The sequence below is a fragment of the Ranitomeya imitator genome, chromosome 7, assembly GCF_032444005.1.
Source record: "Ranitomeya imitator isolate aRanImi1 chromosome 7, aRanImi1.pri, whole genome shotgun sequence".
NCBI classification, from domain to species: domain Eukaryota; kingdom Metazoa; phylum Chordata; class Amphibia; order Anura; family Dendrobatidae; genus Ranitomeya; species Ranitomeya imitator.
In genome coordinates this window covers 113,293,111-113,316,562 of record NC_091288.1, presented here as the reverse complement: position 1 = coordinate 113,316,562, position 23,452 = coordinate 113,293,111, and the positions used below count along the sequence as shown (strand labels likewise).

Here is a 23,452-nt window from a genome sequence, read left to right as displayed (position 1 = left end):
TTTATTTTTTTCGTTTGTTTTGCTTCTTCAGCAGCCATAACGTTTTTGTTTTTTTTGTTTCAATGTTTTATGAGAGACCAATTGAAATATTGTTAATGCTGTTTTAATTATGTAATCAATACAGGAGTTTTTTTGCGACACAAAGAAAAAAGGAATTTGATTTTAGCTTTTTTGGTTTACTTTTTTGTATAGTTTTTGTTTTACACCAAATAAACTGTTGATTGAATTTTGCAGGTAAGTATGGTCATGTGAAAGTCTAATACTAAATCTAAGGTCTTTTTATTACATTTATTAAATGAAATGTATTTTGCCACTATGGTGACACAAGTCACTGGTGGGGCCTGATAGGATCCAGGAGCCGTGCTGTTTGAGCAGCCACTTGGCGATCAGCAGCGGTGCTGTTTTTTTTTGTGAACTATACAGATTAGTGCTCATGGAATGCTATATAGCTGGTGAATTGGAAGACAAAAGCGGTAATAAACAACTTCTGTCTTCTCCCCAGACACCCACCCTGCTCTTGCTAGATCACAGGAGCTTTGACCCCCCCCCCTTTCCACGTTCTGTCATTATACAATAGTGTGGGGTCAAAGTCCAGCAAAATCAGCTGTAAATGTGTTACCTGGTCATTAAGAGGTTAAATCTGTGGATCAATTATCCACAATTGTTGCATTCCAGTATGTTTTTATTTTAGTTTTTTACTTTACCCAAAAGGCAGGTGTCCGTAAAACGCAAGCATAGTATATAGGGATATGCCCTGCCTCAGTTTTGCTATATTAGGTATTGAAGTCACAAGCAGGACATTAGCTATTATGTTTTTGCTACATAATCTGAGGACAAAAGGGTTAAAACACTGAATTAAACTGTGTCGTTTATTTTTAACCTGTGTGCTGTTTACTTACAGTGAAGGTTTTATCACTAGGACATTATCATTGCTTGGTCTGATGTGCACCTGACTGCTTGTCTGACTCATCCCCCCTGTGATAAGCAGCTCCCTGTCTATGGACATTGTATATCCGGAGCCTGATGTGGGCGGGGGCAGCTTTCTCAGCTCTGCTGCATTCTATATGTAAAAGCTCTGTGCCACAACTGCTGTACCCAGTATGTAAGTGATACATTGCTGGACTCGGGGTCTCTTCCCCTACACCAGGCTGCTCTCAGATGAGGGAGCTAAAACCTGCTGACAGATTCCCTTTAAGTCTACATTTGGCTTACCTTAGTTATGCACATTTACAATAACTATGGTCATAATTTCTTGCCCATGGAGCAATTAATTGGCTTAAATTATAAGTATTTTGTTATAAATGTTTTCTGAGCAGTAGGAAGTGAATGCAGCGACGTTTTCTGCTCTGCTCGGTACTGGTTTTTCTGTATGTCCATGTACTTTTATCTCACAGCCGCATGCATATTTTTCCCCTTTGGGTTGCAGTAATTGTGTGCATGTTGGTTCCTTCCAGTAGTTGTATACTAATAAGCATAGACCACATACGTGAATCTCACACAAGCCTATATTTAGGGCCAGCTTTGCATTTGGAAGCAGTTTTTGATCCCTTCTGAAAACTCCTTTTTCTATAATGCATCCTCCAAGATTACCGGTATTTTATTTACCCATATTAATTGACACTTTTTTCACATTCATTTGCACTATATGCCCCCAAGAAAAGAGCGGTCAGTCTAGGGGGTGGGGAGAAGCTTGCGGGGACATACATCTCGGACTAGTCACGTCTGTCGGATGCACTTCCAGCTATGTTTTTCTCCGAAGCGCTACCGGGTGTGTAATGCATGATTCGGCCTTTGCTTCATGCTGACCGCAGTAAGGGCAACGAGAATCACGTGATCGGTTCCCTTTACCGTAAAATGGGAGTACAAATGTAATCAGGACTTGAGGACATGTTCTAACTTCACCACAAGCTGGTCTCGTATTACATACCAGCTGAAGCTTTGTCTCCTTTTCTTCCCCTAAAATATTATGTTTTCTGAATTCAAACCGGGGCCCCATTGCCTGTTTTGTCATATCTGTTATGTTGCTTATTGATGGGCAGAACATGGAGAATAGAGTAAACCAGAGGAGCCATTCTGAACAAATAGGATCTGTCGTTGCAGTCCCTGACCCCAATGCATCTTGCAGTTGACTTTCCTTAAGTCTAAAACTTACATAGCTCAATTTCATAGGAAACCAATTAATTTCTATGTGTAATTTTTTTTTATGGGCTTTGGGAGATATAAACAACATTTTAAAAGAAACAGGTGTGTTCCAGCGTCCAAAACTTCTTTAAAATTCAATGTTTTAATATTCAAGTGTTTCTCACTAAATTAGAATATCATCAAAAAGTCAATTTATTTCAGTTCTTCAATACAAAAAGTGAAACTCATGTATTTTATTACAAATAGAGTGATCTATTTCAAGTGTTTATTCTGTTAATGTTGATGATTATGGCTTACAGCCATTGAGAACCCAAAAGTCATTATTTCAGTAAATTAGAATAATTAACAAAAAACACCTGCAAAGGCTTCCTAAGTGTTTAAAAAGGTCCCTTAGTCTGTTTCAGTAGGCTCCACAATCATGGGGAAGACTGCTAACTTCACAGATGTCCAGAAGACAGTCATTGACACTCCACAAGGAGGGTAAGCCACAAAAGTTCATTGCTAAAGAAGCTGGCTGTTCAGAGCGCTGTATCCAAGCATATTAATGGAGAGTTGAGTGGAAGGAAAAAGTGAGGTAGAAAAAGGTGCACAAGCAACCGGGATAACCACAGCCTTGAAAGAATTGTTAAGAAAAGGTAATTCCAAAATTTGGGGAACATTCACAAGGAGTGGACTGCTGCTGGAGTCATTGCTTCAAGAGCCACCACACACAGACGTATCCAGGACATGGGCTACAAGTGTCGCATTCCTTGTGTCAAGCCACTCATGACCAGTAGACAACGCCAGAAGCGTCTTGCCAAGGAGAAAAAGGAGTGGACTGTTGCTCAGTGGTCCAAGGTGTTTTCAGATTAAAGTAAATTTTGCATTTAATTTGGAAATCAAGGTCCCAGAGTCTGGAGGAAGAGTGGAGAGAGACACAATCCAAGCTGCTTGTGGTCTAGTGTGAAGTTACGATACGATACGATACACTTTATTGATCCCGTGGGAAATTATGGTATCACAGCAGCACAGCTTAAATCATAAAAATCATAAAGGAATTACATAGTTGACATGACAGTGGAGTTGACAGAAGAACATTATACATTAGAATAGGACATACACAACAAGTGAACTGAAATGTAGAGAAATAAGTAGACGTTCACCTTGGTGGTTTAACCCTAATGTTATTGTTGTACATTCCCATGGCAGTTGGCACAAACGATTTCCTATATTTTTCCATCTTACACCTCAGAAGTATAAGCCGGTTGCTGAAGGTGCTCTTCTGTCTCATGAATAGCTCATATAATGGATGTGCATTATTGTTCATAATTGCCATACACTTTTTCAGAGTTCTTCTCTCCACTACCTCCCCAAGAGAGTCCAGGTTGCAGCCCACAGCAGAACTTGCCTTCTTAATAATCTTATTCAGCTTATTAGCATCAGAGGCCCGCACACTACTACCTCAGCACGTGATTGCAAAAAAGATGGCACTTGCCACCACAGATTGGTAGAACATTTCTAACATTTTGCTACACACATTAAAAGACCTCAGTTTCCTTAGGAAATACAGTCTGCTCATCCCCTTCTTGTAGACAATTTGAGTGGCATCTCCAGTCCAGTTTGCTATCCAAATGGACCCCCAAATATTTGTAACTCTCCACCTGCTCTACCTCCGTACCAACAATAGTGATCGGTAAGCATTCCAACTTAATCCTGCTATAGTTGGCCACCAACTCCTTAGTTTTCTTAACATTTAGTTGTAGATAGTTACCATTGCACCAATCCTCGAAATTCGACACCACCCTTCTATATTCCTCATCCCCCTGATCTCCCCTAATGCATCCCACAACCACAGAGTCATCCGAAAATGTTTGAAGGTGGCAAAGTTCAGATTTATACTGAAAGTCTGAAGTATACAGTGTGAATAGAAAGGGCGCAAGCACCGTTCCCTGGGGGGCACCTACACTGCTCAATAATCTGCTTGACACCACTGCTCCCATCTGTACAAACTGTGGCCGATCTGATAGGTAGTCAGTTATCCAATTTCTCATCCCCTCCTCAACCTTCATATCAGTCATCTTTTTGTGTAGTAAAGGTGGCTGCAGGGAGTTAAATGCACTCGAGAAATCGAAGAACATCGCTCACACCGTGGTTCCGTCAATCTCCAGAAATGAATGTACCCTATGTAACAGAGAAAGAATAGCATCATCCACCCCCAATCTATGTCGGTAAGCAAACTGAAGGGGATCGATAAAAGCATTGACCCTCGGTCTTAAGTGAGCAAGCACTAATCTTTCCAAGGCCTTCATAGCGTGAGATGTTAAGGCTACAGGACGATAGTCATTTAGGGTTGCAGGAGAAGTCGTCTTGGGTACCGGCACCAGACAGGAAGTTTTCCATAACACTGGTACCCTCTGTGTTTGTAGACTTCCAATAAATAGGCGCGTAAAGACAGTACACAGCTGGTCTGCACAAAGTTTCCATAATCATTGATGGTTTGGGGAGCCATGTCATCTGCTGGTGTAGATCCACTGTGTTTTATCAAGACCAAAGTCAGTACAGCTGTCTACCAGGAAGATTTTTGGAGATGGAAATTTCACTCTCCAGCAGGACTTGGCACCTGTCCAAACTGCCAAAAGTACCAATACCTGGTTTAAAAAGAGCAGTATCACTGTGCTTGATTGGCCAGCAAACTTACCTGACCCTAACCCCATAGAAAATCTATGGGGTATTGTCAGGAGGAAGATGAGACATCAGACCCAACAATGCAGATGAGGTGAAGGCTGCTATCAAAGCAACCTGGGCTTCCATAACACCCGAGCAGTGCCACAGGCTGATCGCCTCCATGCCACACCACATTGATGCAGTAATTGATGCAAAAGGAGCCTCAACCAAGTATTGAGTGCATTTACTCAACATACATTACAGAAGGCCAACATTTTGGATTTTAAAATCATTTTTCAGGCTGATGTTGTAAAGTATTCTAATTTACTGAGATAATGACTTTTGAGTTTTCATTGGCTGTGAGCCATAATCATCAACATTAACAGAAATTAACACTTGAAATAGATCACTCTGTTTGTAATGACTATGTAATGTATGAGATTCACTTTTTGCATTGAAGAACTGAAATGAATTAACTTTCAGATATTCTAATTTTGTGAGAAGCACCTGTAGTTGACACAATACTATTGAGCCCAGTAATTAGCTGCGGTGGTCACTTGTGTAGTTTTGATGTCATTGCTGTAGCCTGTCAACAGAGCCTTTTCAACAACGATGGAGAAGCATCACTATAGCAGCTATGGGAGGGGATGGCAAATGTTGTTCTGAACCTCCCCAAGCGCAGCAGTTGTAGGGAGGTTTCCGTGCTTACATTTTTTTTTCGTATGGGGATTTAAAAATATCAAAAGTTGCTGTACTCGTCAATCACTGCTCCAGTTGGACAGACTGCAGTGGTGTTGTAACTATATGTAAGCACTGCAGCCAATCACTCGGCTAAGCTGTTATGTCAGTGAAATAGGCACAAGTCTACTAAGCATGGTAATTGGCTGCAGCAGCAGGATCGACGACGACTGGCAGGAACAGTGGAGGGGCATTACTGGTACAAGGATGGCTGTATACAGCTACTTTTGTCATATTTAACCACTACAGTTCCATAATAAAGAATAAGCATATGATCCCGTAAAACCCCTTTCACCTGTCCACATGTTGTTGTAACCATATTACCCAGAGGAAGCCCACACAGACACGGGCAGCATGTCCAGATTTCATGGAGATGTTGTCCTTGGATAGATTTTTATCCAGGGGGTCTGTGACAAAATACAAATCCTTTATCCACAGTGCTACCCTACCGGCAGTGGTCCTGTTGGGCTTTCCTTCAGCCAGGAGCAATGATTGTCTGTATTCACCCCCTTCCCTTATTTATAGTTTAAGACTAAGTCCAGAATCAGCAGCCATGCCATGGTCCTAGTGTGGCCACATTGCACCCAAAATCTCCAGCAGTTAGCGATCGCTGTGGGCTTCCAATTGGCAACTTAAACTATCACTTGATTTTGAGGGAAAACCGTGTTATTTCTGTCAAAATCAATCTAGGGGATGGGGATTGGGGGCAGAGCGTGGTTCTTGGAATCGCTGGGTTTTCTGGCTGTGGCAGACCCATCAATCACATTATACACTATTCTGTGTAGGGGGCTAAACTTGCTACTTTGGGAATTATCATTTAAGTCACATAAGTGAAAATGTACATCACTAACATCTTTTTGTTGTTAAAACTGCAGTCTAATGTGAAAATAGCACTTTATATAGTTAGATTGTACCTGCTCATTTAGTCATAGGGGTGCTCCTCATTTTATTCAGTCACGGTTGTTCCTTCCCACGCAAAAATCAAAATCCTGCTTTAGCCCTGTACTATAGAGCCGCACTTGCGCAGTATTGGCCGGGGAGCTATGCATGCTCACGGAAGCTGTGTGTATTACCTAGCTTCGCTGATTGTGCAGCCGGAGATGCTTGTCACAGCGCAGGCACGGGGAGACGCTTGTCACTACGCATGCACGGCTTTCCATTCATCACTGCAAGTGTGGCTATACAATACATTGCGCAAGCGCAAGACTTTCCAAAGCGGAGTTGAGTGACGTTGGCGCAACCCTGGAAACATCCTTCCAACCTTGACTGGATGAAATGAAGCACACCCCTATGACTAAATGAGCAGGTACGAGCTAACTATATAAAGTGATTTTTACACATGATTAGACCACCGTTCTTAATTAAAAAAATGTGTTAGTGATGCACATTGCATCATTAACAACGCACTGGGAACAGTTTACATGCTAAAAAGGACATAACGTGTTCCCTTTGCTCTTACTTGGCTAATGTACAACCTGAATTTGCCAAGTAGAGTATTTTTAAATGTTTAGTGCGATTTGTATGTAGGTACTGTTAGATCGGCCCACTCAGCTGCACACAGAGGTAGACACGGGTACCCTGTGGCTTTAAGGACTTCCTTTGGCTTATTATAGGCAGCATAAACCAAGGTGTAATTTAGCAAATACAGCCCCTCTGGGCAAAAACAGGAAACCATAACAAAATGGTGGCAGAAAGCACAGTCCTACTGAGAGCGGGGTTCCTCCCACTCACTGCTAGCAGAACACACACGCTTCAGGTTTTAGCATCCAACACATGAGCGAACACTTTCCTGGAGTGTTTCCTCTCCAGGCACACTGAACACTGCTGCCTTTGGAAGGAAACTACTTAAGCCCCAGACCATGTGACTCATCCATCATGTGACTCATCCATCATGTGACTCATCCATCATGTGACTCATCCATCATGTGACTCATTTATCATGTGACTCATCCATCATGTGACTCATCCATCATGTGACTCATCCATCATGTGACTCATCCATCATGTGACTCATCCATCATGTGACTCATCCATCATGTGACTCATGACATGACTGTGACATCACACAGGCCCTGTCAGGACACGGTGGTGCCAGCTCTGCAGGTGGAGATCAGTGGACATTCTCCCACCCGCTCTATGAATGTCCACACAAAACCAGCCCATTTATGGAACTTTAGCTTCAGCCTCACCACACTTCAGAGTGCTGGGGGAAAATAGTTTATATCACTGATGCCATTAAGCGTAGTGACACATATGTCCCAACCAGTACTTTACCAGTGACTTTGTCACAGTACATACAGCAAATACTGATGTTCACTTCGTATACAATCTATACAGGTACCGTACATTGAAAATTGTCAAATATTGTCCAGTCCTGAATGTGTGAACAGAGCTGAGCTTACTGCATAGACTGTTTTACAAACCAAGTTCTTCTTTATGTTCCCAAATTTACTGAACAGGTACACAGAACCCAGAGCCAAGTTTACAATACTGGTGTAGTACCGGTGTAACAGGCCAGATTAACCCCCTGCCCAGAATATATCCGGGTTAAAGTGGCCTAGACCAGATTATACCCCTCTGGGCCTGAATATACCCCTGCTGCTGTAGATCAGATTTTTCAGGCTTATAAGAACCATTGAGTGATATACTCAATAACGGAGCCCCGGGCAGCAAACGGGGCCCCAGGCAGCACACGAGGGGGCAGAGACAGCGAATGGGGCCCCAGGCAGCACATAGAGGCCCCACGAAGCACAAGGGGCCCCAGGCTGCGCACAGGGGTCCCAGGCTGCGCACAGGGGTCCCAGGCTGCGCACAGGGGTCCCAGGCTGCGCACAGGGGCCCCAGGCAGCGCACAGGGGCCCCAGGCAGCGCACAGGGCCCAGGAAGCACATGAGGGCAGAGACAGCAAATGGGGTCCCAGATAGCACACAGAGGCCCCAGGTAAGTAGTGCACAGGGGTTCCAGGCAGCACACGGGCCCCAGAGAGCACATTGGGCCCCAGGCAGCACACGGGGGGCAGAGACAGCGAATGGGGCCCCAGGCAGCACACGGGGCAGAGACAGCGAACGGAGTCCCGGGCAGCACACGGGACCCCAAGAAGTACATAGGGGGGCAGAGACAGAAAATCGGGCTCCAGGCACCACACGGTGCTCTAGACAGCGCACAGGGCCGCAGGCAGTGCATAGGGGCCCCTGGCAGCGCACAGGGTGCAGAGACAGCGCACAGGGCCCCAGACAGCGCTCATGGGGCAGAGACAGCTCACAGGGGCCCTGCACGCTGTCTCTTCTCCCCCTGCGCACTGTCTCTTCCTCCCCTTGCGCGCTGTCTCTTCCCCCTCTTGCGTGCTCTCTCCTCCCCCTGTATGCTGTCTGGAGCCTTGTTCTTGAATATATCACTCAATCCTGTGTGATGACTGGGGCGCCTGTGCGATGTTTGGGGCCCCTTGCACTGTCTGGGGCCCCATGCACTGTCTCTACCCCCTGTGCGATGCCTGGGGCTCCTGTGTGCTGCCTGGGGCCCCTGTGTACTGACTGGTGTCCCGTTATTAAGTATATCACTCAATGGTTCTCGAAAGCATGAAAAATCTGATCTACAGCAGCTGGGGTATATTCTGGCCCTGGTTGGAGTATAATCTGGCCTAGGCCAATTTATACCCCAGGGTATAGTGCGCTGCCTGGCGCCCCGTGCGCTGCTTCGGACCCCGTTAGCTGTCTCTGCCCCCGTGTGCTGTCTGGGGCCCTGTATGCTGTCTGGGGCTCTGTGAGCTGCTAGGGGCCCCTGTGTGCTACCTGGGGCCCCCTGTGCGCTGCCTGGAGCACCCGTGTGCTGCCTGGGGCCTGGTGTGCTGCCTTTATAGCCTTTTTACTAGGCACTGCTCCTAATAGCCAGATTCCTACTCCACACTGATGAGGGGCAAAAACCCCGAAACAGCTGTCTGTGGATGGATACCATGCTTGGCATAGGTGGCTTTCCTTCGTAGGATGCTGCCCTTCCCGTGGTTGTTCCTTCCCGGGGAAAGGCCTGGCTATTCACTGCTTGCGTCGAGAAACACGTGATGGTGTCTCCGCAGCTTCTTTACATGCATCTGCATATTTCCCATAAGGGATGGGGGCAGTGTTCTGGAATCACTGCGTTGAGAAACACGTGATGGTGTCTCCGCGGTGTTGGATGTTTTGGTCTCCCCGAGGCCAATCATCTGTGTCTTTATAGCCTTTTTACTAGGCACTGCTCCTAATAGCCAGATTCCTACTCCACACTGATGAGGGGCAAAAACCCCGAAACAGCTGTCTGTGGATGGATACCATGCTTGGCATAGGTGGCTTTCCTTCGTAGGATGCTGCCCTTCCCGTGGTTGTTCCTTCCCGGGGAAAGGCCTGGCTATTCACTGCTTGCGTCGAGAAACACGTGATGGTGTCTCCGCAGCTTCTTTACATGGTGTGCTGCCTGAGACCCCATTCGCTGTCTCTGCCCCATGTGCTGCCCTGGGGCCCCGTGTGCTGCTTGGGACCTCGATCAATGTCTCTGCTTCCCGTATGCTCCCTGGGGCCCCTGCGTGCTGCCTGGGGCCCTGTGGGCCTCCTGGGGCTGCGTGTGCTGCCTGGGGCCCTGTGGGCCTCCTGTGGCTGCGTGTGCTGTCTCTGCCCCCCTGTGTGCTGCCTGGGACCCCTTTCGCTGTCTCTGCCCCCTTTGTGCTTCTTGTGACCCCGTTCACTATCTCTGCCCCCTCATGTGCTGCCTGGGGCCCCGTTTGCTGCCTAGAGCTCCGTTATTGAGTATATCACTCAATAGTGCTCAAAAGACTGAAAAATGTGATCTACAGCAGCTGGGGTATAAACTGGACTTGGCCAATTTATACCCCGGGGTATAGTTAGGCCTAGGCCAGAATATACCCGGGGTTAATCTGGCCTGTTACACTGGAACCTGATATATTTCTAGAACCAGGTGTACAATGCAGGTTTGGAACCAAAACCAGGTTTATAACTCAAATCCAGGAACAGAACAAGGTGCACAACATGAATGCAGGAGTAGAATGTTAGGCTCACTTGGTGAGGTGGATTCAGGAAAATCTAGGTCAAGGTGGACACACTGACCTATGGCAGTAGCACAGCAGGCTGTTAGCAGGTCAAACAGTAAGGCCCTGAATTATAGGCTATTCTGGATCTCAGACAAAGAGAGGAATCGCAGCACACAGATGTAGGTACAGTAGCCATATTCCCAGTTTATGAAGATCACATGGAATGATGGCTTTACCATTCAATAGCAAGCGGAGGCTTAACCAGCAGGTCTGAGGGTTTGTAGAAGTCACAGGTGTGTGCATAGTTGATAGGAACAGAAAACACTGGATTGTAGTAGACTCCAAACAGCAACTGAACAAATTACTGTCTGAATTCTCATACATGGGCTGGAGTCACACTAGCCATTTTAAAATCTGTCCGATTTTGTTCCTGCAAAGTCGGACAAGTGTAATGAAAGTGTCATGCATTTTTCACACCTAACATCTGATTTGCATCTGAATGCAGTACGATTGCTATCCGAATACAATGCGATTTTAACATGAGCTTTTACATAGAGCAATTTTCTCATTTACACATCGTTTTCAAAGGAAATATTCTTCAAAACACATAGATAGAAAATAAATAGAATAAAAGCCGGCAATTCAGCAGCCACGTACAGTAAAATCACAGCAGGACACAATAGAATATATGGATTGCATACAGTATATACACACAGAATAGATATATATATATATAAATGTTAGTGACATACAATTAGTAGAGTGTGTGTATGCAGCTTTCTGTATATGTATTTAATTATGAAAAGATTATTTTTATGGAAAAAAAATGGTGTGGGCTCCCGTCTAACGTTCTTAACCAGCAGAGGGAATGCTGACGGCTGGGGGCTGATGTTTATAGCCTGGGAAGAGGGTAATACCCATGGAGCTTCCGCTATTAATACAGTATCAGCTCACAACTGTATACTTAGCCTTTACTGGCTATTAAAATGGGGAATTCCACAAATGACGTAGGGTCCCCCTATAATTAATAACCAGCAAAGGCTAGGCAGACAGATGCAGGCTGATATTAATAGCCAAGCAAGGAGCCATTGATACTGCCCCCCCCTCCCCAAGCTCTCAGCCGCCCCAGAAAAGGCGCATCTATATGATGTGCCAATTCTGGCACTTAGCCTCGCTCTTCCCACTTGCCCTGTAGCAGTGGCAAGTGGGGTAATAGTTGGGGGGTTGCTGTCACCTTTATATTGTCAGATAACATCAAGCACATAGTTTAGTAATGGAGAGGCGTCAATAAGATACCACTATTACTAACTATTACTAGAAACACACACCCAAAAAAAGTCCATTAATTGAAAGAATGACACAGACTCCTTTTAATAAATCTTAATTAAACCATGCTTACTGCATCACTGATTCCAGAGACACCATTCTCCCCTGCAAAAGAATTAAAATAACAAACAACAATATTCCTCACCTTTCCACATAGAAGATGATAATTCATTTGTCCCACGATGGGTCTAGCTCTGCTACATCTAGATGGCAGGTTTCATAGTTGTATGATGCGACCATACAGCCTGTCATCCAGCAGAGACACTGCGCAGCATCTACTATCGCTGCCCAATGTCTCACAGTGAACTTCTATAACCTGCCAGGACTGAAAGGTTGCATGAGGATTGTTCTGCCATGCTCAATGCACTTGGGCATGAAAAATCAAGATCCAATGCTGGCAGCTCCCTTTGCAATTGTCAACCAATGATGTCCCAGATGTCTTTGATGGGAAACACATTTGGAGATTCTGCAGGCCATGGTAGCATGAATGGGCCACTCAAGCTGCTCTTAGTGGCACAAGCAATGTGAGGCCTTTTGTTGTGTTGAAAAATGGCTCCTGAGAAACTTTCATTTTCCCTCATGAATGTCTCTTCATGGCATTGCCTACATGGTCTACAGACCAATTTACGAATGTCTTTGCATTCAAGACAAAAGTGGCTCACATCACTGAAGAGGAAAGACCTCAATTCCACCCTTAATTGCCATCTTGTTTTGCACCATGACCTCTTTGAGAGCGGTGGCTAGAGGTCTGTGGTGACATCTTGCTAGTAGCCAAGTGTCACGCAAATGTCTTTTGAAGGATTGTGCAGACGCTGACTCCTTAGACATGGTATGTGACATTTAATTCCACTTACAGAATGGATCATTACATGCCAGTCTTCAACATGACCACATTGGCAACGTCATGAAGAGGCCTTCATGTGGGAACATCACGCTTATCCTACTCCTGGTCCAGTATGCCATATCTGTTTGCAGTGTGACTGTACGTACACATTCACACTGCAACCTTTAACTGACAACCTAGGATAAAAACAGTAACAGCTGTCCTGCACTTTGAAATAAGCAGTAGTAATACATGTAAAAAAAACAGAGGTTGTCTCTATTTTTTATTAAGAGAGTGTAAAAACTGTCCCACCAAAATGTGTCCCCAATAAAGATAGTCCCTATGGTTTCTATATATTATTTTTATTCTAGGTTTTGCGTGATCAGTAAGCTGGCTTCCTCTTGGTGGTTTTTTAGGTGGTCAAAAATGACTGTTTTTTTCAAAAAACAATTAGTTTCGAGAAAAGCTCTTTTTGGGGGGAGTTTTTTTTGTTTCCTGATATGGTTTTGAAGTGTTTTTAAACTGCAAGAAAGCAACATACACTTTATTATTTTCCACCTGTCGCTTTTTAAAACCTCTTCAGGAAAAAAAAGGCCCAAAACACTTCATATGAGTAACAAAGTGAATTTCCAATAGAAATGAGTAGGAAGAGTCTTTCAAGAAGTTTTTGACGAAATAAAACAACAAACAAAAACGACTTTATCCTCTGCCGTGTTTCCTTGGTCCTCCTATTCATCTTGACTTCTGACATTTCAGTAACACAGCAGCGGTTGTCTCCATACATAAGCAGAGGTGGGAAGGCTACGAAGAACAGAAACTGTCGGTAGTGCACGACCTCTCCCTAATGGCCGCTACACCACTCGTCCTCTTGCACACCGGTCTACAGGCCAGCACCTCTCTTTTTTGCCAGAAACGTTTGCCGTGTCACCAGTGGAGGACACGTAGAACCTTTCTAGTGTATAGATAGAACCTGGATCGTGTCTTCTCATCGTAGTGCATTTCTGCTCTGTTCTCTTGGTTAGGAATAACAAGGTGATAATTTCGCATGCTCCTTTTTGAATCGCCCTGTATCTTCTTGATAAATGATTTCTTCCATTGGTCTGGTCTAGTGACGCGGCTGAATAACTCTGCCTTCAATTATTTTGTGATCAAAGTCTAATGAATGGATATCGCTCCTTCCCATTCCGCTCTATAGAGTCCTTTTCTGCTGATCAGTGTGACACTAATTCAATCCATCCTGGTTCAGCATTGCCACACATAGAAATCCAAACATTCCCAGGGACGTTTAATAAGACTTCAGCTTGTTGGATTAGTGATAATGCGAAATTTATTTCATCTTTGTAAAGCTAATGATTTGGTTTAATGCATTTGAATGCAGGGCAAGAATGTATTGTCATTGTGCCTTGTAAAATATTCCTGGTACAATGAACTCCTAAATGTATATTCTTCCTTGTGTATTCTCATTTCCATTCTACATTTCTATGCCTTTATTACTCCATTTTCTAGAAGACATGCTTTTATATAAAACATGACAACACAAGGATGATGTTTGTATTGTGGGAGGAATGTGGATCACATAGAGTCTCCTTGCCCTGTGTGTGTCCAGTCTCCGGGCTGAGCGAGGCCGTGCTTCTGCAGGGAGACAGCAGTGTTAGGGAAGCCGTCATTTGGGGGTTTCCATGCAGATGACTCAGTCCAGGGCGCGCTCTGTACTTCATATAGTCAGAACTTTTGAGTAATTTCTGTTCCCTCATTTTGCTCATGTAGAGTTTCTCCTGTCTGAAGATGGTGGACAGCAGATGATCTCAATAAGTGACGCATTTATAAAAGGTAACACTTTTTTTTGTCTTGTTTAAAGTGTATTCTTTTTATTTTTAACCCTTATGGATCAGGGTAAGAAATCTGCACATACTTTTGGGTTTCCTGTATAGTGACAACTTAAGATCCAATGATTCCAGGCATAAGCCTGAAGAAGGCATTCATGGACATCCTGGCCTTCAATAGTAAAATGCGGCATGATAACCGGGATTCTGGTAGGGGGATAACGTAGATTTGAGAAACTCAGTGTGTGAGCTGAACAAGTGTGAAATAAAGGGGAAGCAGAGAGAGAAAGCAAAAGGAGTTTACAGAAAAAGGAAAATGTTAGAATCAGCAGAAAAGGGTCTGACTACTGGGGTCACAATGATAGAGATGCAGTGAGTAATCTGACTTTTTTTATATACTAGAGTCATTATTTAACAGACGTGTGGAGGAGAAATCAAAAGACCTTCCTTTTACTCCATTGGGCTGGCACCATAACACCCTGGATCAGCTGCGAGAAGAAAATGGAGAAAAACAGGCCATGGAAAGGCTCTTGTAAGGAATAGTCTTGTTTCTGTGTTAGCAGAATGGAGGCGCAGAACATTGAGAGTTTTGGATTTGTTTCTCTCTCTCTTTCAGATCGGCCAACCACAGTCACATGATGTCGCTTTTGCAGCAGCTGCTGTACAATGAGTCGCTGTCGCTCTCTTGGCGAGACGTGATTGTGCCAGTCGTATGTCAGGTGGTGCAGACTGTCCGACCTGATGTCAAGAACGATGATGATATGGATATTCGCCAATATATCCACATCAAAAAAGTATGTGGTGTCATGTGGTGGAGCATTAGGTCCTCTTACTGAAGGCAGAACACTTGTGTATCCTCTACAATAATGATCACTGCCAGAAAAAGCTCACTATTCTAGAAAGCCAATGTTTTATTATGCTTTACTTATCTTGGACTGGTTTATAATTCACTGGGCTTTACAAATGAGTTGCATCTGCAACTGGCTTAAAGGAAATCTGGCAACACATTTTTGCCACCTAATCTGACAGCAACATAATATAGAGTCAGAGAACCTGATTCCTGTGCTGTCCCTTACTGTACTTTTGCTAAAATCTGTTTCCCCTGTAGCAGATGATCATTAAAGCTCTAGTAAACCTACTGCCAGGTAGTTCTCAATATTCATGAGCTGCCATGTCGTTCTCAATATTCATGAGCTCTGTATTGTCCTGCCCCAACCACTGCCAGCTTTTTGCCTATCCACAGTGTACAGCTGGGCATTCAGAGAACTAGTAGAATTTTAGCAACCTGCAGGAAGAAGCCCAGTAAGTAACACATCATTGGAATCAGGGTCTATGGGGGGGAAGCTGCAGGAGCGCGCCGGCAGATCCCCCTGACGTAGTGCTATTTAAGGGAGGCACGCCGGCCAAGCAGAGGCTCATATGATTTGCTATGGAGTCACAGCAGCACGACATAATGCAGGTGCTCACAGGAGAAATGGCAGCCACGTCTGGGCAACAGTGGTGGCTCTTCGAGCGGACTACCCAGGACCAGAGGTTCCAGGTCAAGTCGGCTATCTCCAGCAGAATAAAAGATTCTGCTGTCTCTAAAGGAGAGATTTCGGATGACAGTCTGCCTCCTACCCCTATATACAGTTGAAACCAAAAGTTTACAAACACTATATAAAAAGACGCATCTGCATGTTTTTCTACATATCTGACAAGAAATCAGAATAAACCTTTCCTATTTTAGGTTAATTATGATTACCATAATTATTAATATTTGACAAATGCCAGAGTAATGAGAGAGCGAGAATGTTTTAAGGCATTTTTATTACTGCAAAGTCAAAAGTTTACATACATTTCAGTAGTATTTGGTACCATTGCCCTTAATTAATAATAAGGATTATGGTCATCCTAATTGACCTAAAATGACAAAAGGTTTATTCTGCTTTCGTGTCAGATATTGAGAAAAACATGCCTATGTGTCTTTTTATATAGTGTATGTAATCTTCTGGTTTATGCTATATCCTCTAAGTGGTGAGTGATCTACATGTGCAACCTGTTGAGGTTTATCTTTCTTTCTTTCTCTTCTCTATGGTAGGAATCCCCCAAAAATGTTCAGCTAAATCTAATCACAGGGCATGTGCTTTGCGTGGTAAGTGGTTAGCCAGGACATGGCCTAAGAGAATATGCCAATCTGGAAGAAACCCCAAATTTCTCCTCCAGTCTGAGATCTCTCATTATAAGAGAGGTGGAGAACTCTTTGAGATCCCTATCTCACTCAGGGAAGGCATCACAGAAATGCAAATATCTGCCAAGATGTCAACTATGGAGTCTGATGAAGGGTCTCCTCTGAAAGTGACTCAGGGACCTGTCATTGCTTTCCACTGGATTAAGTGGACAATCGGGTAAAAGCAGTGAGGCCAACAATGGGGCTAGTCTACCACAGAACCAAAAATCTATGCAAGACATAATGTTTGGGGCTTTAGATCAGAGAAAACATAAGACCTTACCCATTAACAAGAGCATGCAGGAGCTCATATATAGAGAATGAGGAAAGCTAGATAAAAGGGCCCTCTTCCTTTTTCTTTCAAGAGGAAGTACCTCTTTGAATAGGAGGCAAAAACCTCCTGGAACAAGGCCCCAAGTTAGATCTCGCTATTGCTAAAGTCTCAAGAAAATCTTCTCTTCCCTTTGAGGACACAGGGTTATTGAAGGACCCTTTTAGATAGAAAGATTGATACCTTCCTTAAAGGGACATGGGAGTCGTCAGCGGGGGCTCTTAAACAGCCATAACTCACAGAAAAATACCCAAAAGAAAATTCAGAAATAACCATAAAATATAGCTTTTATTAAAAACATACATGTGCACTTGCCAAACACCATCACCAATAAATAAGCGTACTATAGGAAAGGCCGGAATAGTGCCAAGCCCTACGTTCACTATGTGTTCCCTACCTGCCTGCGGAGGTTGGCACCCTATTTTCCTGCGCCTTGGCGCCCCCGCTCCACGCCGGCTATCCCTACTAATCCCTATAGCACCCTAATAGGTTAGGGGGAGAGACATATCACACATACAACGATAAATGTGAATAGCTTGAAGGGACAAAAAATATGTCAGTATGGCTAGCTAGCTATATCTAGGGTTCTAAACTCGCTTGGTAATCTGTGTCCCTTTACTCACATATATACCATTTTTAGCCAGCGTAAATGTTGTAACGGCAGATAGGAACTCAAAATTTTTAGCCAGCGTAAATATTGTAACGGCAGATAGGAACTCAAAATCTAGGGCTAAACACACATGTACTTTTGGTCTGTTACAGCATGTAGTTTGCACTGGGGAAATGTATGTGTTGTAGTGTCAGACATACACCATGCCACCTTCTGATATCTCATTACCACACTGTAGCATTAGATCTACAATACGTGCCTAGACAGCCATAGTTTACCGCATTCATTAGTGGCATCATTAATATTTTAAATCCAGATGCAGACCAAAAGTTCAAATCTCATAATATCGTTATGCAGAAAATTCCTTTAAACTCTCTTTATGCAGAGTATCCCTTTAAACTCAACGCGTTTCTCCCCTTCTAATTCTAAGAGGTTCATCAGGAGTATATTCTGATAGCAAAGGGTTACTTAGCTCATATCCAAATTCAGTATGTCAGATGTAGATGGCTGCACCACCGGGCCGATACCCTATCCTTGTAGCGCTACAAGGATAGGGTATCGGCCCGGTGGTGCAGCCATCTACATCTGACATACTGAATTTGGATATGAGCTAAGTAACCCTTTGCTATCAGAATATACTCCTGATGAACCTCTTAGAATTAGAAGGGGAGAAACGCGTTGAGTTTAAAGGGATACTCTGCATAAAGAGAGTTTAAAGGAATTTTCTGCATAACGATATTATGAGATTTGAACTTTTGGTCTGCATCTGGATTTAAAATATTAATGATGCCACTAATGAATGCGGTAAACTATGGCTGTCTAGGCACGTATTGTATATCTAATGCTACAGTGTGGTAATGAGATATCAGAAGGTGGCATGGTGTATGTCTGACACTACAACACATACATTTCCCCAGTGCAAACTACATGCTGTAACAGACCAAAAGTACATGTGTGTTTAGCCCTAGATTTTGAGTTCCTATCTGCCGTTACAATATTTACGCTGGCTAAAAATTTTGAGTTCCTATCTGCCGTTACAACATTTACGCTGGCTAAAAATGGTATATATGTGAGTAAAGGGACACAGATTACCAAGCGAGTTTAGAACCCTAGATATAGCTAGCTAGCCATACTGACATATTTTTGTCCCTTCAAGCTATTCACATTTATCGTTGTATGTGTGATATGTCTCTCCCCCTAACCTATTAGGGTGCTATAGGGATTAGTAGGGATAGCCGGCGTGGAGCGGGGGCGCCAAGGCGCAGGAAAATAGGGTGCCAACCTCCGCAGGCAGGTAGGGAACACATAGTGAACGTAGGGCTTGGCACTATTCCGGCCTTTCCTATAGTACGCTTATTTATTGGTGATGGTGTTTGGCAAGTGCACATGTATGTTTTTAATAAAAGCTATATTTTATGGTTATTTCTGAATTTTCTTTTGGGTATTTTTCTGTGAGTTGAGTTTCAAGCTACCCTAAGCATTTATAGTATATACTGTGAGAGATTCTTAAACAGCCATAGCGGCAACTTGTACAGCCAGGTCGCTTATGATCTGGTTAAATACAGTAGATTAGAAGACCAGCTGAAGGATAGCACACCCCAAGAATCCTAGCCACACTCCCGGTAATGAAAGGGGCGGCAGCCCTCTTATCAGATTCAGCAAGATTAGCTGCCCGATCAGCAGCGTTATCTAACTCGGGAAGCAGAGTCGTCTGGCTAAAATGCTAGCCGGGAGACATATAGGCAAGGGAGAAATTGTGTTCTCTCCCATGTGTACTTGAATACTTTTTTGGTCCTGGATGATATCGTCGAGAAGACAGGGGTAAGGAGGTGTTTCCAAAATCCCCCTTTTCATCCTTAAACCAGCCCTTTCGTTGGATGAAATTTAAACTGGATGCTGAGAGAGCAGGATAGGTGGGATTCCCAACCCAAGAAAGTAGAGGGTTTGTTTTTGCTGGTTCCCTCCCCCCCAAAAAAAGACCCTCCAAGTAACTATCCCCCAGGTGGGGTGGGGGCTCTCATTGTTCCTTGCAGTCTGGAAAAAAAATGTCCAGTGTTTGGATCCTCAATCTAATAAAATCAGGGTTGAGACTGGAGTAGAGATATGGGTTGAGAACAGGAGCAGAGATATGGGTCGATAGCTGAATGTAGATATCAGGTCGAGGGATGGCTTCTTCATGATAGGTGTAATTGTGGTATGTTTGAAACTGAAGGAAAGGTACCAAAAGCTAGTGATAAGTTGAAGAGATAGGTTAGGGCTGGATTGATGATGAGGTTGGGGAGGAGGTGGGATGGGATGTACAGTCATGGACAAAAATTTTGAGAATGAGACAAATATTAATTTTTTCAAAGTCTACTGCTTCATTTTTTCTATTGGCAATTTGCATATACTCCTGAATGTCAGAGTGATCAGCTTAACAGCAATTACTGTACTTGTAAAGTCAATATTTGCCCAGAAAATGAACTTTAACCCCCAAAACACATTTCAACATCATAGCAGTCCTGCCATAAAAGGAGCAGCTAACATCGTTTTAGTGATTGATCCATTAACACAGGTGTGGGTGTTGATGAGGACAGGGCTGGCGATCAATCAGTCATGATTAAGTAAGAATGACATCACTGGACACTTTAAAAGGAGGCTGGTGCTTGGTATCATTGTTTCTCTTCAGTTAACCATGGTTATCTCTAAAGAAACACGTGCAGCCATCATTGTTCTGCACAAAAATGGCCTAACAGGGAAGAGCATCGCAGCTACAAAGATTGCACCCCAGTCAACAATCTATTGCATCATCAAGAACTTCAAGGAGAGAGCTTCCATTGTTGTCAAAAAGGCTCCAGGGCGCCCAAGAAAGACCAGCAAGCGCTCGGACCGTATCTTAAAACTGTTTCAGCTGCGGGATCGGACTACCAGCAGTGCCGAGCTTGCTCAGGAATGGCAGCAGGCTGGTGTGAGTGCTTCTGCACGCACTGTGAGGTGGAGACTCTTTGAGCAAGGCCTGGTTTCAAGGAGGACAGCAAAGAAGCCACTTCTCTCCAGAAAAAACATCAGGGACCGACTGATATTCTGCAAAAGGTACAGGGAGTGGACTGCTGAGGACTGGGGCAAAGTCATTTTCTCTGATGAATCCCCTTTTCGATTGTTTGGGACATCTGGAAAACCGCTTATTCGGAGAAGAAGAGGTGAGCGCTACCACCAGTCTTGTCTCATGCCAACTGTAAAGCATCCTGAAACCATTCATGTGTGGGGTTGCTTCTCGGCCAAGGGAATCGGCTCACTCACAGTCTTGCCTAAAAACACAGCCATGAATAAAGAATGGTACCAGAATGTCCTCCAAGAGCAACTTCTCCCAATCGTCCAAGAGCAGTTTGGCGCCCAACAATGCCTTTTCCAGCATGATGGAGCACCTTGCCATAAAGCACAGGTGATAACTAAATGGTTCATGGAACAAAACATAGAGATTTTGGGTCCATGGCCTGGAAACTCCCCAGATCTTAATCCCATTGAGAACTTGTGGTCAATCATCAAGAGACGGGTGGACAAGCAAAAACCAACACATTCTGGCAAAATTCAAGCATTGATTATGCAAGAATGGACTGCTATCAGTCAGGATTTGGTCCAGAAGTTGATTGAGAGCATGCCAGGGAGAATTGCAGAGGTCTTGAAGAAGAAGGGTCAACACTGCAAATATTGACTTGCTGCATTAACTCATTCTAACTGTCAATATACCGTAACCTATTGGTACTCATAATATGATTGCATTTATATTTCTGTATGTGATATAAACATCAGACAAACACTAATAAAAACCAGAGGGCAGCAGATCATGTGAAAATATAATTTTGGTGTCATTCTCAAAAATTTTGGCCATGACTGTAGTCAAGGGTGCAGGTTGTGATATGTAATTTGGAGAGGAGATGAATAAGCTCTCCTTCAGTCATGGTGGGGAGGAAGGTTAGTGGGGAGGGCAGTGGTCTGGTATACATAGGGCTTGTGGTGTTTGAGTAGTAAAGACTTGCCTGCTTTGGTCGATCTTGTTGTTTAAGTGTATGGCAAAGTCTTCTGCAGAGATGAGGGAGATTGGAGGGGGGAATGGTGGGCGGAGGAGGGAGTTAAGTGTTACCTAACTGTTTGGGGTTGTGGAATAAAGGCATCTATGTCTGATGAAGAGACTTGAGTAGTCTTGAAAGCCTGCAATTTGTTACCATTTTTTCAGTGAGCCATGAAAGGTATCAACCATTGAGGACTCTCAATTCTAAATATTTTTCAGTGCAATGACATTGTTATATGGAGATTTATTGTTTTGTCTTGTTTCCTATAAAAAGAAAATACTGTATTTTTCAGCCTATAAGGCTACGTTCACATTGGCGTTCCGCCAATGTGCGTCGCTGTTGCGCCGGCGACGCAGCAGCGACGCAGCGGCGACGCGCCCCTATGTTTAACATAGGGGACGCGTGCGTTGTTTTGGTGGCGTTTTTCGCCACGTGCGTCGTTTCCGACGCTAGCGTCGGACGCAAGAAAACGCTACATTGTAGCATTTTCTGTGCGTCCGATTTTCGTCAAAAACGACGCACGCGTCGCAAAACGCGCGCGTTTTTGCGCGCGTTTTTACGTGCGTCGCGCGTTGCGTCGCCGACGCAGGGCGGCGCAACGCTAGTGTGAACCTAGCCTAAGATGCCCCTGACTATAAGATGCACCCTAGGTTTGGACAGCAGAAAATCCTTTTTTCCTACTGATTGACACTTCCCTGGGGTTTTAAAGTGGAGCGGTCATTATCACTAATGTGAATGCACTATGGTAGAATAGGAGGTAATGGATCTATGATTAATGTTGCTCTGCAGCATGGGTATTATACACATAAAGCTCTGCAGCACATACATTATATACACCCTCTGTAACACACATATATAATACACAAAACTACTGCATGGAGGGTACACACACTGAATTCTGCAACTTACACACACAACTTTGCCACGTGCACAGTTACATGTACAGCTCTGCCACGTTCAGAGTTACATATACAGCTCTGCCACATGCACAGTTACATATACAGCTCTGCCACATGCAGTTACATATAGAGCTCTGCCACATGCACGGTTACATATACAGCTCTGCCACTTTCACAGTTACATGTACAGCTCTGCAAGATGCACAGTTACATGTACAGGTCTGCCACGTGCACAGTTACATGTACAGCTCTGCCACATGCACAGTTACATGTACAGGTCTGCCACGTGCACAGTTACATATACAGCTCTGCCCCGTGCACATTTACATGTACAGTTCTGCCACGTGCACAGTTACATATACAGTTCTGCCACGTGCACATTTACATGTACAGTTCTGCCACGTGCACAGTTACATATACAGTTCTGCCACGTGCACATTTACATGTACGGCTCTGCCATGTGCACAGTTACATATACAGCTCTGCCACATGCACAGTTACATATACAGCTCTGCCACGTGCACAGTTACATATACAGCTCTGCCACGTGCACAGTTACATATACAGTTCTGCCACATGCACAGTTACATATACAGCTCTGCCACGTGCACAGTTACATATACAGCTCTGCCACGTGCACAGTTACATATACAGTTCTGCCACGTGCACATTTACATGTACAGCTCTGCCACGTGCACAGTTACATATACAGCTCTGCCACATGCACAGTTACATATACAGCTCTGCCACATGCACAGTTACATATACAGCTCTGCCACATGCACAGTTATATATACAGCTCTGCCACGTGCACATTTACATGTACAGCTCTGCCACGTGCACAG

General features: G+C 44.1%; 1 protein-coding gene across 2 annotated transcripts in view; it reads left to right on the top strand.

Moving 5' to 3' along the window:
• PIKFYVE (phosphoinositide kinase, FYVE-type zinc finger containing) overlaps positions 1 to 23,452 on the top strand; it is a 610,036-nt gene that overhangs the window by 208,793 nt on the left and 377,791 nt on the right. For both annotated transcript variants that reach the window (XM_069733753.1, XM_069733755.1), the window contains 3 exons: positions 14,454 to 14,516; positions 14,912 to 15,041; positions 15,126 to 15,303. In XM_069733753.1, the coding sequence (XP_069589854.1) occupies positions 14,454 to 14,516; positions 14,912 to 15,041; positions 15,126 to 15,303 (371 nt within the window). The remainder of the gene's footprint in view (positions 1 to 14,453; positions 14,517 to 14,911; positions 15,042 to 15,125; positions 15,304 to 23,452) is intronic.